The sequence below is a fragment of the Zalophus californianus genome, chromosome 1 (assembly GCF_009762305.2).
Source record: "Zalophus californianus isolate mZalCal1 chromosome 1, mZalCal1.pri.v2, whole genome shotgun sequence".
NCBI lineage: Eukaryota > Metazoa > Chordata > Mammalia > Carnivora > Otariidae > Zalophus > Zalophus californianus.
In genome coordinates, this window is record NC_045595.1 from 130,366,411 (window position 1) to 130,379,703 (window position 13,293).

The 13,293-nt window shown below is 35.7% G+C and overlaps 1 protein-coding gene across 2 annotated transcripts in view; it reads left to right on the top strand.

The window, feature by feature from the left end:
- PIK3CA (phosphatidylinositol-4,5-bisphosphate 3-kinase catalytic subunit alpha) overlaps positions 1-13,293 on the top strand; it is an 81,794-nt gene that overhangs the window by 35,700 nt on the left and 32,801 nt on the right. For both annotated transcript variants that reach the window (XM_027587802.2, XM_027587803.2), the window contains exons 2-4: positions 10,294-10,721; positions 11,260-11,469; positions 12,998-13,248. In XM_027587802.2, the coding sequence (XP_027443603.1) occupies positions 10,370-10,721; positions 11,260-11,469; positions 12,998-13,248 (813 nt within the window). In that variant the 5' untranslated portion in view covers positions 10,294-10,369. The remainder of the gene's footprint in view (positions 1-10,293; positions 10,722-11,259; positions 11,470-12,997; positions 13,249-13,293) is intronic.

Sequence of the window (13,293 nt, forward strand, 5' to 3'; positions counted from 1 at the left end):
CACGCTCAGCCAGGAGTCTGCTTTCCCTCTCCCTCTACCCCTTCCCCTGCTCATGTGCTCGCTCGCTCTCTCAAATAAATGAATAAAATCTTTAAAAAAAAAAACCAAACAGATAAAGGTTTCATCCTTTAGGAGTTGTGCAGTTCAATAATACAGAAACAAATATAAAGATGAGGACAGAGACATTTGTACAGATTTTAAAGATGTAAGTAAAATATTCTGCATCAAAATATTTTTTAATGATTATAATCCTGAAACGCTAAAGTTCTGGCTCCTTTCTGGACCCATGGATTTAGATAGCATGGATCCAATAGATAAGAGAGGGAACCTTTATTGAATTTCCATGCTCTAGGCACTATATGCTAGGATTTTACATGTATTGTTTCACTTAACTCTTTTGAATCATTATGAGGTAATAACTATTTTTATTCACTTTGTGGAAATAAGGAAACTCTTGGAGAAGTCTAAAGAATTGCAGAGTTCCCGGGGCACCTGAGTGGCTCAGTCGTTAAGCGTCTGCCTTCGGCTCAGGTCATGATCCCAGGGTCCTGGAATCAAGCCCCACATCGGGCTCCCTGCTCCGCAGGAAACCTTCTTCTCCCTCTCCCACTCCCCCTGCTTGTGTTCCCTCTCTCGCTGTGTCTCTCTCTCTGTCAAATAAATAAATAAAATCTTTAAAAAAATTTTTTTTTCAGAGTTCTCTTGGGGCACCTGCATGGGGCAGTCAGGCTATTCGGCTCCGGTTGCGGTCTCAGCGTTGTGAGATCCAGCCCCATGTTGGGCTCCACACTCAGGGTGGAGTTGCTTAGGACTCTTTCTCACTATTCTTATGTCCCTTTCGCCCCTCACCCTGCTCTCTCTCAGATAAATAAATAAAATCTTAAAAAAAAAAAAAAAGAAGAATTGCAGAGTTCTCCATAGGGTCGGTAGAGCTGAAGATGATGGAGGAATGATCTGAACAAAAGCAAAAACACTGGTTAAACCATTTCTGCTCTACCCCTAGAACTAGACTGGGTTCATATATGTTGTTTTCTTTGCTACTAAAGACTAAATAATACCATAGTTGAAAAAAATGTAGAGGTTTCCAAAATGTTTTCAGCTCCATTGATTATTTGTTCCAGGTATTAAGATGTCAAAGCTCAAGTCACTGGTTAGATTTTCCTTATGGAATCATTAGCTTTGTCCTTTTCTTTGGGCAGAAAGAGGCACCCTTAATTCTGTCCACCTGTCTTATCAATACATGCCATCAGTCACAAGATGGGCTGGTTAATAAGGAGGAATCAAAGAATTAGAGCAAAAGTATTCTACTACTAGAAAAATAAGGCAAAATATTAATGTATTTTTCATTTGAAGTACTAGTCATTCTTTCAGTTTTATATTTTGAAATCATAACTTACCAAATACTGCCATCTGGATCTAAAAAATAAATGGGGTTTCTAGAATTGCCTAATTTACTATTGACTTTTGACTGCCTACTGCTTGTTTTATGTGAAACTATGATAATCCTGCCTTGACTCCCTCACAAAGAGAAAAGAAATATTTTCTGGAAAACTCTATGTCGCTGTGGAGTCATTTGTCTTATTAAATTGTTTGATATTATGAAATATCTTTTGTATTTTCTACGTGCTTAACTATGTTTGCTTTTCCTCATAATCCTGTCTATATTTCTATCACCTCTATCTATTAATATTTAGTCTCTTTTTGAGCTTAAATTTTAAGAAATTTTATCACACACTAAAATTTGAATTTTTGAAGTTCAAATTGGGGAAATTAGTGACTACATATTTTGAGATTTGGTAAGGTTTCTTTATATCTATATAAAACATAGAATTTAAATTCATTATTTAATTAAGATCAGGTATTTATTAATCTATACTTCATTAGTGACTCTTATGCTTATTTATCCCATTCAATTCTGCTAGTCACACTGGATTCTTTTTTTTTTTTTAATTTTATTTATTTGACATAGAGACGGAGAGAGAGAACACAAGCAGGGGGAGTGGGAGAGGGAGAAGCAGGCCTCCTGCTGAGCAGGGAGCCCGATGCGGGGCTCGATCCCAGGATCCTGGGATCATGACCGGAGCTGAAGGCAGATGCTTAACCGTCTGAGCCGCCCAGGCGCCCCCACACTGGATTCTTTTAACCCACCTTAATAAAGTCCTTGTTCAGGAATTTATTGATAATCAGAAGTCCACAGGAGCACCTGGGTGGCTTAGTCAGTTAAGCGTCTGCCTTCGACTCAGGTCATGATCTCAAGGTCCTGGGATCGAGCCCTGCATTGCGCTTCCCTGTTCAGCCACGAGTCTGCTTCTCCCTCTCCCCCTGCCCCCCCCACTCATGTGCGCTCCCTCTATAAATAAATAAATAAATAAATAAATAAATAAATAAATAAATAAAATCTTTTAAAAAAAGTCTACATTGGCATAGACATTACTGACTTAGACCTTAATTGTCATTTTTTTTAAAATCCAGTAGCAAAGACCCTTCCTAAGCCCATCTATGATCTTCATATTTGGGAACCCTTGTTTTAAATAAACCATTAAATCTCTGAAATGTATTTTTAAATCTCTGAAGTGTATTTCACAGCACTGTGAATTTAATAGTGAAAATGAATTATATCCCCTTCTAAAGGAATTTGAATTTTCTACATACCGGTCATGAGAACTTGATTTTCCACACTGAAGTTGTTAAGGTCTCTCTCTGAATAACTAAGAGAATGAGTTAAATGTGTTTTCTCATGGTCAGCTTGTAAAGGTCAGTGAAGGACAGCGTTTTGAAAGAAGTGGATAAAATGCATCCTTCCAGCACTAGTGTATATTACAGCTGTCCCTTTGGACTCACTCCAACAACAGCTCAGTGACTCTTGGAGGAAGAGAATTTTAGAGGCCCTAACTGGGGCTCATGAAAAATTGTACCGAAAAACACTTACTTCCCATGCATTTCCACTGCAGTGAAATTTGTTTAAAATTACGCTTCTTATCCTTCAAACCCAGTTAGTCTCTCAGTGCTTTTGATTTCCTGTTATAAGCTGTCTTCGTCTATCTCTTTCTTCTATTACTATTGCTACTTCTCTTTGTTTCAGGCCCTGGGACTTTCCCTGGGATAACTTTAACAGTTTAGATTTCCTACTTCTTATGCTGTAGGACTGTAGTGACCCCAAAAAGATCCTATCCTGAAAAAGTTCATAGTCTAGTAGGAAGTCAAATATGGAAATAGATAATTCTAACAAGAATGTATTAAGGTACAATCAAAGACATGTAAGAGGCAACATTAAGAAAAGGAGTAATTAACTGGAAATATTTAAAATAAGTTTTAAAGAGAGTAATCAGATCATAGAATTATTAATCTAGATTTTAATCATGTTATTTCTTTAGGAAGTATAGAGGCAAATTTTTTATTTTGTTCTAAATCAGACTAAAGTAAGGATTCATTTGGTAATTTAAAAAAACAGGAAAGTATATTTTCTAGTTAATGAGCAAATAAAAAGGTGCAACTGATTAGCAACAAAACTACATGTTAATGTTTTCCCATTGACCTCTCTGAGAATGAGGGTGGAAAATACCTTGTCAACATATATCTAAATATACTCCTTTAGTAATGTGTCCATTAAATCAAATAACGTTGGTTGAATGTATCAGTTAAATAAGAAGTATTTTTAAAACTTTTGTTCATTCAGTAAATACTTATGAAGCTTCTATATTTGTGGAACACAGGTATCTAGAAAACACAAGCTGCTTATTTTAACAGATTAAGGCTGTCTTGAGGTGAGTAAGCTGCCAATGGAGTCAGTATAGATACCCCCCTAAATTTCCAAGTGTACACTTCAAAATAGCTTTCTTATTTTAATGGCTTTCTGATGCAGATGTAATACTGATTACTTTAAAAACAAATAACTTTTAAATATAATATACTTTTGAAATTGAAACCTGAATTAAAATATCTAAAGTATACATTATATTTTAAAGTAATTGAGTTAGAAAAGGTTTCTGCAGTCTTAGAATGTATTTATAGAGACTCATAATTCATAGGTACATACTAGATTTTGGTTGCTGCATTTTGAGATGAATATTAATTAGCAGAAGAACACTTTAAGTGATGGCAAAGATGACGGTAAACTATCTCTTGAATTATGGTTAAAGGAATTGGGGGATAAAAAGACCCAGAGAAAATTCTAATAGCTGACAAGCATGTGAAGAGATAGAAAAGGCAGAAATGATGGAATGAAGAAGTTTAGAAATAATGTTTTGGGATAACTTTAGAAGTGCTCCACAAAAACTTCTATATCAGATAGTGATCTCCCAACGCTGAAAATACTCTGTATAGTGACTTCTGAGATACTTTCCTATTTTAGGATTTTAACTTCACTGGCTTAAAATTAATGCTTCCTCTCCACCTCAGCCCCGAAGGACTTCGAGTGAAAGTGTAGGATTGTGGTCCAAAAGGCAGGGTTAGGGATGATTTATTAAGTGATGTCCATTTAGAAAATTCTCCAGTTGAGGGCACCTGGGTGGCTTAGTTGTTAAGCATCCGACTCTTGATTTCAGCTCAGGTCATGATCTCAGGGTCCTGAGATTGAGCCCCACATTGGGCTCTGTGCTCAGCAGGGAATCTGCTTGAGACTCTCCATCTTGCTCTGTCTCTCCCCTCATGCACATGCTCTTCCTCTCTCAAATAAATAAATAAATCTTAAAAAAAAGAAAGAAAATTCTCAGGTTGATTTATTGGGTAATTCTGATACCTTATCAGAGGCCAGCAAACTTTTTCTGTAAAGGACCAGATATTAAATGTTTTAAGCCCCACGTCTCTATGGCATCTGCTCAACTCTGTTGTTGTAGTGGGAAAGTATTGTTGACAACATACAAACACAATTTATTGGTGGGATTCCCATTTAAATTTATTTAACAAAAGCGGGTGGTGAGCTGGATTTGGCATGTGGGCAAGGAAAGGCTTTGAATTTAGAAGTTAAAAAACATTGTCAAAATGTCATTGTCTTCTTGGGCTGAAAGAGTGCACATTAGATGTTCAAATTAAATTGTCCAATGAATTAAGAAACCCTCGACTTACAAAAGTCAAGTGACAATGGCAAGTCTGAGACTGTTTTCTACTGTTCATTTCTGCTGCTTATTTTGTGCTTAAAGTTGTCTTTACTCCAGCTGAGCAATACCATTGCCCTCACTTGCACTGCTAATGCAGACCCAGCCCTAACCAAGAAATGAATGGGGGTTCAGGCCTTCTAAGCACTAAAGACTTTCAGTGCCTTCTGCCAAAACACAGTTTTTAACAGTAATGTTAACACCAGAACAAGGAAGTAAACAAAATCTCTGACCAGCAAGGTATCTGTTAAATATATTGTGCTCCTAAGTTCATACAGTCACCATTTGGTCTGTTGGTCTCTAGTCTAGAGATTATTATAAAATGGTAGTCAGTGTTGATGCTTATAGAAATGAGTAACTGAAGAAGAGGAGGCTACTATCACAGCCGGGGGGCTACAGCTGAAAAGTGACCATTGACTACTGGAAAACAAAGAGATGGGGGCCATTTTAAAAAGCATCATCTCCAACCTGGGGTCACCGGGGATAGGGCCAAAAATACACTCAGACTCTTCAATAATACTGAAGTGCTTTGCTGTATTGTGTTTCAGAATAGCACAGTAATTGGTTTTATAACGAGGACTGTTAATTCGTCAAGAAAAGGGGAAATTGTGAGTTATATATACTCTTTTAAGAAACCAGGAACACCCCAATTGAAAAGCTTATCATTAGATATATAAAAAGTTAGGGTAAGTAAAAAACTGATTTATTTCCTAAGAGTACTGAATAATTGTGATTTTTCAGTATATGAATATTTAGTCCTGGCATTCTGAACTCAAAAGGCCAACAGTGTCAAGGCCAGGGTCCCATGCAGAGCCCCTTGTCCCAGAAAATGGGGCACAGCCAGAAAGGGAGCTGCCCCTCACGGGTCACTGAGTACACATTCATGGGGAACCTAATGCTAACCAATTGGCAGACCCTGCTTCTGGGTCTGGGTTTCCCACATAGCAGGGGAATATAGCTCCCTGCAGTCTATGGAAAGTCAGCTCTCAACACAAGGGTTTGTAAAAAGAAAAGAAAAAAACAATAGAGTAGTTCCTTACTCTTAAAGTATTTTATTTTTAGTAAATACATGTTTGTGACTTCAAACTGCCAAATTGCAGAGATTCTTATTTTAAATATTAACTTTATGGTGATTTATCCCCCTCTATTGCTTTTCAAATAAGTTCCTTTGTAAATAGGTTATGCACTTCTATTTGGGTAATTCCACCTTCTTTGTCAGCATTTAATTTCTTCTATAGTGTAAAGGCCCTTTTATTTAAAATGTTACATGTATATATGCTGATTTCTTAACTTTAGGGATTTTTTCCCCCCAAATTAGAGGAATTGAGAAGATACCATTTTTACACCTTGGTTTAATGCTTATTTGATTATATCCTGTATTTGAAGAGAAATATTTTTTTAATCTGAAATTTAAAATCATGAAAAAAATGTCATGTCATTCTTTTGCTCAAAATACTTTTTTTTTAAGATTTTATTTATTTATTTGACAGAGAGAGACACAGAGAGAGAGAGGGAACACAAGCAGAGGGAGTGGAAGAGGGAGAAGCAGGCTTCTTGCTGAGCAGGGAGCCCGATGCGGGGCTCCATTCCAGGACCCTGGGACCATGACCTGAGCTGAAGGCAGACGCTTAATGACTGAGCCACCCAGGCGCCCCTTGCTCAAAATACTTTAGAAGACTTCCTTTACTTACAGCATATTACATAAAATTCAAACTCCTTAACAAGGAGTCTGCCCACCTTTCTGGCCCCTGCCTACTTCTCCCCTCTCCCTCCTTGCCACACACCCTACCTATTCCCATGCACTTCAGACTCAAGTAATAAAAAACAACCTCTATTGCTGGTAACAGGCTGCGTTCTCTCATGGTCTGTGACTTTGCACACATACTCTTGTGGCAATCTAAAACGCTTTCCTCATCTAGCTCCCCATGTCAAAGCTACCCCTTACCTTCCCTGCAAGATCCCTACTAATCTATAATCTACTTAAATTTTACTTCTCTGATGCCTTCGCTAACCTCCTCAAGCAGTTGGAGATTTCCTGTGACTTTACTAAAGTTCATATTCTGTCCTACAATTTTCCATTGTCAAAGTTGTTCTTGGCTTTTATTCCCCAATGAACTGTGAGTCCCTCAACAACCGAAGAGAAAGCATTTTATTTACCTTAGTTTTCATAGCATATTTAGCTCAGAGCCCAGCAAAGGTAGATATTTCTTCAAAAAAAGGTGGAGGGGGTTAGCAAGGGATTCCTTACTTAAGCTGTAGTTAGCTGTACCATTTAAATAGGAATATTAGGAGTCCAGGGAACTAGAGGCAGCTGTGAGCCTTGCATTACCAGTGCTACCTTCAAAGTTCAGCTTTTAAAACTAGCACTCCTTTATAAGGCTCCTTATTTACTTGTCTCCCTCTGTAAAAGAACTCAAACCTCTTTTTCCCATCCCTATCTGGTGCCAGCCCTGGATAATTCATAATAGCTTGAAAAGGTAGTGTGGGTATACTTTACAGGTTTATATTAATAAACTGAATATTTAACATTTACTGAATGCTTACTGTATGCCAATCTCTTTGCTTACATGTTTTTCATATATTACCTCATCTAATACAACAATCTGATGAATTTTCTGCCATTATCCCAACTTAACAAAATGGGATGGGGAGAATGAAGTTCAGTGAGATGAATTAAACTGCTCAAGGCAGCTATTTACTAAGGTAGTGAGAATTTGAATCCAGTGTGACTTTAGAGCCCATTTTCTTATTCACCACCTGGCCATAACTGAAGCCCAAAGAGCAGCATGGTTACAGTGTGCACTTTGAAATCATCTAGACCTGGATTCAAAATCCGTTATCTAACATTTACTGGTGGCAAATAACTTCACTTTTCTGACCTTCAGTTTCCTCATATGTAAAATGGTAAATCCTATCCTGAAAGAGTTATTGCCACCTAAGTGCATGATATATACTGACTAGTAATGTTAGTTCCATTCCCCTCTTCTACGCTTCTGTTCATGTGAGCTCTGAGGTAATGGTTTGTACAGAGTAAGGCCTGACATAAGACAAATAAGAAAGTTAGCATCCTCTCTCTTCTATTTAGTACTACCACAGTGTCAACTAGTGCCTCCCTTCCAGAATCTCCCAAGTGTTTTATGGCTATGATCACATTTATTCTGAGAACGTGTGTCTTGAGTATTTAATAATTGTTAACTGACCATAAATATACTATAATAGGATAAAGATTAGAACCAGTGATCTCTCCACTATACTAGACTTCTCTTTTGCTAATTCTTAGGGGACATATGAGACTCTGAGATGTTATTTATTATATAGTTGCCCCTATGACTCCGTAACTTGGACCTGTTAGCGCCATTCAACAAAGAAAACTATAAACACAGCTGCTGTTTTGGTGTGGCTTGTGGTTTGGTTTTGTTTTTATTTGAACTTTTTTATGCAGTCAGATCATCATTTAAAAGTAGTCATTTGGCATTTCCCTTGCATTCTTCAAATTTTTTGTATGTTTTAAAAAGCTTAGCTTAAGTCACTTCTATAATTATGCACAAAGATTGATCCATCTGGTCTTTTTACTAACCAATGAATTTTCATTTAGAAGTGTAGGAAATAGAATAATTATATTTTAAATCCTATAACTTCAGTGGTCTCTTATAAATTTGAAGGAAGATTTTCAACTATTAAAAATCGTTGTACATTCTCTATTGTCTTCCAACTGACTTCTATATTTCTAGAGATGGGGGAGGGCTTGAAATTTTTGCTATTTCTATTTCTCACCTCCTTCATGTATTAGAACTCTGAAGCATACTATAAGTACTTGTTTGCAACTAAAATAGCAAAAATGTCTGCTCAAAGTAGACCCTATTGCCCTGTCTAGCTCACACTGGCTCTAAAGTGAAAGATGGATTGTAGGGGGCAAACCTAGATCCAGGGAGGCCATTTAGGCTTTAGCAGTGGTCCAGACAAGAAATAGTAGTGGCCTGACCCAAGGTACTAAGAGTATTAGTGGAGTATACAGATTCGGGAGATAGAATTAACAAAGTTTGTTGATGGATTAGATGTTGATGGGTATGACATACAGGAGTCAGAGAAGATAGGTTTCTGGATTTAATTACCTGTGAATTTAATTATCCTATACCCAACAAACCCATAATCTTCACACTCTTGACTTTGCTTTGTAAGTGCAAGGGCCATGCCTGTCTTCATTATCATATTCCCAGGACCTAACATGGTCCTGTGAAAAAGCCCCAGTACATTTTTTTTTTTAGCTCCAGTACATTTTTAGTGAATAAACAAAGTGTCATTTATGACTGTTGTCCGCAGTGCCTGATAGAATAATCAAATATAATAAGTTATCTGGGCCCTTTTGATTCATTTCTCTAGCTTGACTTTCATTTCTTTTTTATAATGTCTCTCACCTTACCTTTTTTTATGCCTTTACAGTGTAACTTGCTGAATAAAAGAAAATATAAATAGCAAAAAATAAGCCTGTGCCTTTGTGGGTTTTGCAGTATCTTCTAAAGAATCCTGGAGATTTTTGACATCTTTAAAAATGAGGGCTTCAAATCATAATAATACTTTGTATTTTAAAAAACATTAAAAGTACTTAACACTGTTGGAATATTTTACTAACAGAGAGTCAGTGGGTCTCATTTGTGTGTTGATCATTTCAATCAGAATTATTAGGGTTGGGTTATTTGATAAAGTAGGTGGATCATTCAAATTCATCATCATATCTCAAGGATGTATTGATGACACTTTATATTATAGTGAATATATATGTAAATTCTACTTTAGAAGCAGAATGGTCTAAGATGTCATGTAGACAATAATCAGTACAAAGAAGGAAATCACAAAGATGAATTTAAGAAAAAGACCAAGCCATGTAATTTCTCATTACATGGGTAATGGTAGGGAGTGAAAAGGAAGATTTGACTTCTCTCACCTTTACTCACCTTTAAAATGAGAGCAATGGACCCATGATCTAAAAGATCCTTTCCAGTCCAAGTGTTTTTTCTAATTCCTGTTTGGAATCAATTCTTTCAGCCTAATTTGGAGCGAGTCTCCATCAAAATATTTAAGATAAATTATTAATACCCTAATCAATTCAAACTACAGAAAATGAGTTTTTACATTTAGTAATGCCATAAATATATTCTTCTGTAGTTTTTCTTTTAACATATTTTTTTCCCCTTTGGTTTAGATTTCTGCTTTGGGACAGCCACACATCTAATTCCTTAAAATAGTTTTATATGTAAAACTTGTAAAGGATCAGAACAATGCCTCCAAGACCATCATCAGGTGAACTGTGGGGCATCCACTTGATGCCCCCAAGAATCCTAGTTGAATGTTTACTACCAAATGGAATGATAGTGACGTTAGAATGCCTCCGTGAGGCTACATTAATAACTATAAAGCATGAATTATTTAAAGAAGCAAGAAAGTACCCTCTCCATCAACTTCTTCAAGATGAATCTTCTTACATTTTCGTAAGTGTTACCCAAGAAGCAGAAAGGGAAGAATTTTTTGATGAAACAAGACGGCTTTGTGACCTTCGGCTTTTCCAACCCTTTTTAAAAGTAATTGAGCCAGTAGGCAACCGAGAAGAAAAGATCCTCAATCGAGAAATTGGTATGACTCAGTTTTTGACTAAATGGCATTGTCATTCTAAAAGCAAATAACTACGAAACTTCACTATTTTCTCATTACTAAAATATTTCTGTCTGAATCAGTTAACTACCTTTGTAATGTTAAATAAATAGATTTTGAAATAAAAACCATTACAAATTGAAAGTATTTTTTGACTACCTGGCTAAGGAACTGTTTTTAACACCTTGGTAGTATCCTATAAATTTTTCTTTAAGAAATATCATTTGTAGGGTTGACTTAGATTTGTTATATCCCAGTTTTGTTTTGTTACTCTTTTAAAAAAAAATTACATGGATGTTTGCTGACTTTCCTCCAAGTTGCTGAATATATTATATATTATATGTTAAAAATATTTGAGTCTTTGTCAACTCTTACTTTATGTATTCATCAAAATTTCTTTAAACACAGAGAGACTTCTTTATTGTGAACTTCCAAATGTGTCAGGTTCCCCATTTGTAAGAGACATGTTCATACTATATGTTTAATAGAATGTTATATTCTTTATATATATTTTTTTAAGGTTTTGCTATTGGCATGCCAGTGTGTGAATTTGATATGGTTAAAGATCCAGAAGTACAGGACTTCCGACGAAATATTCTGAATGTTTGTAAAGAAGCTGTGGATCTTCGGGATCTTAACTCACCTCATAGTAGAGCAATGTATGTCTATCCTCCAAATGTAGAATCTTCACCAGAACTGCCAAAGCACATATATAATAAATTAGATAAAGGTAAGAAAATTGTCAATCTATCATAATTGGTTACTGTAGTAAAAATTTCTATCTCTTTTTATCCCAGCTACATGATAAGCTTCTGGAAGACAGGGACTGCTTATACTGACAAGATATAGCTGAGTGCCAAATATATATGTGTGTAATAAATATTTATTGATTGAATGAATTTTGCACATACAGTGCTGATCCCAGTGAATTGTGTATCTTAAAACCAGAGAACTTTGAGTTTGAACTTCATTATTATTCAGTTATAGCTGATTATCTTTTTACAAATAAAAAGAGTATAAATAGAAATACTTTATGAAATTTTGGGAAAACTTTGAACATTTTTGTTATATATATATGAAGAAAAATTTCTTAATAATAAATGGAATAATTAAATCTTATCATGAGCGATAATATATAGAATGACTTTTGACACTTACTGTATCAATTTCTAGAATTAAGTGAAGGGGTGCCTGGGTAGCTCAGTCATTAAGCGTCTGCCTTTGGCTTAGGTCATGATCCCAGGGTCCTGGGATCGAACCCCACATCGGGCTCTGTGCTCCATGGGAAGCATGCTTCTCCCTCTCCCACTCCCCCTGCTTGTGTTCCCTCTCTCACTGTGTCTCTCTCTGTCAAATAAATAAAATCTTTAAAAAAAAAAAGTGAACATGGAAATTTATACACTCTGTTGTTTAGAAAATGAAAATATCATTGTATCAGATGAATATCTATTTTTCAACATAACAAAGTGAAGGTTTCAATTTGAAGTTTTAGAGTAAGTTAGCTTTCACATACTCTTAAATACAAAATTCTGTTGGTAGAATAAGTTAAGACATCTTATTACTATTTCACTCATTATTCAAACTAGTTTAAGGCAGTATAACGAAATCTTCATTTGAAATTCTTTTCTACTCTGGCATACCTTTTAAAATGAAAGTCTCTTTTCATTTTCGGCCAACATTCTTTATGAAAATTTTCCTACAGAAAAGTTGAAAGAATTGTACTGTGAACACTTGGACCACTCTACCATAGTTTTAATCTTTCCATTTTCATCATCTTCACCCCTCCTCCCAGCTTAATTGATCTTAAAAGGAAAACATTTAAAAATTCATATTCTTTCCCTTCTTCCACCATCTTTTCTCTCCTGATTCAGCATTTTCATTAAGTCTCCATGATTCTTTCCCATAGTTACCAAAAACTCTTCTACTTTGATAGCATCATGAGTCACTCTTCACAGGAGTTGTTCTCATGAAGTATGTGATGCAGTTTAGAATGGAAATTAACTTGGCCTCAGGTATTGTGACTCTCGTTACAGTTTTGCATGCTTGCCATAAAACACGAGGTTTGGGCATGGCCTGGCAGCCCTATCATATTTGAAGATTTGTGGTTTCTACCTGATATTTACCTGTATTTAATTAGTTTGATTATAAGTCATTTCTGATTATGGCTAGAATAATGGTAGTACATACTTTTTGAAATTTGTCTCTTGAAAAATGAAATATATATGGTGATTGCATCTAATAATGTTTTCCTATTATAGGGCAAATAATAGTGGTGATTTGGGTAATAGTTTCTCCAAATAATGACAAGCAGAAGTATACTCTGAAAATCAACCATGACTGTGTGCCAGAACAAGTAATTGCTGAAGCAATCAGGAAAAAAACTAGAAGCATGTTGCTATCATCTGAACAACTAAAACTCTGTGTTTTAGAATATCAGGGCAAGTATATTTTAAAAGTGTGTGGATGTGATGAATACTTCCTTGAAAAATATCCTCTAAGTCAGTATAAGGTGAGTAACAAGCTTCAAAAATATTGATAGGAAATGTAAAAGTTG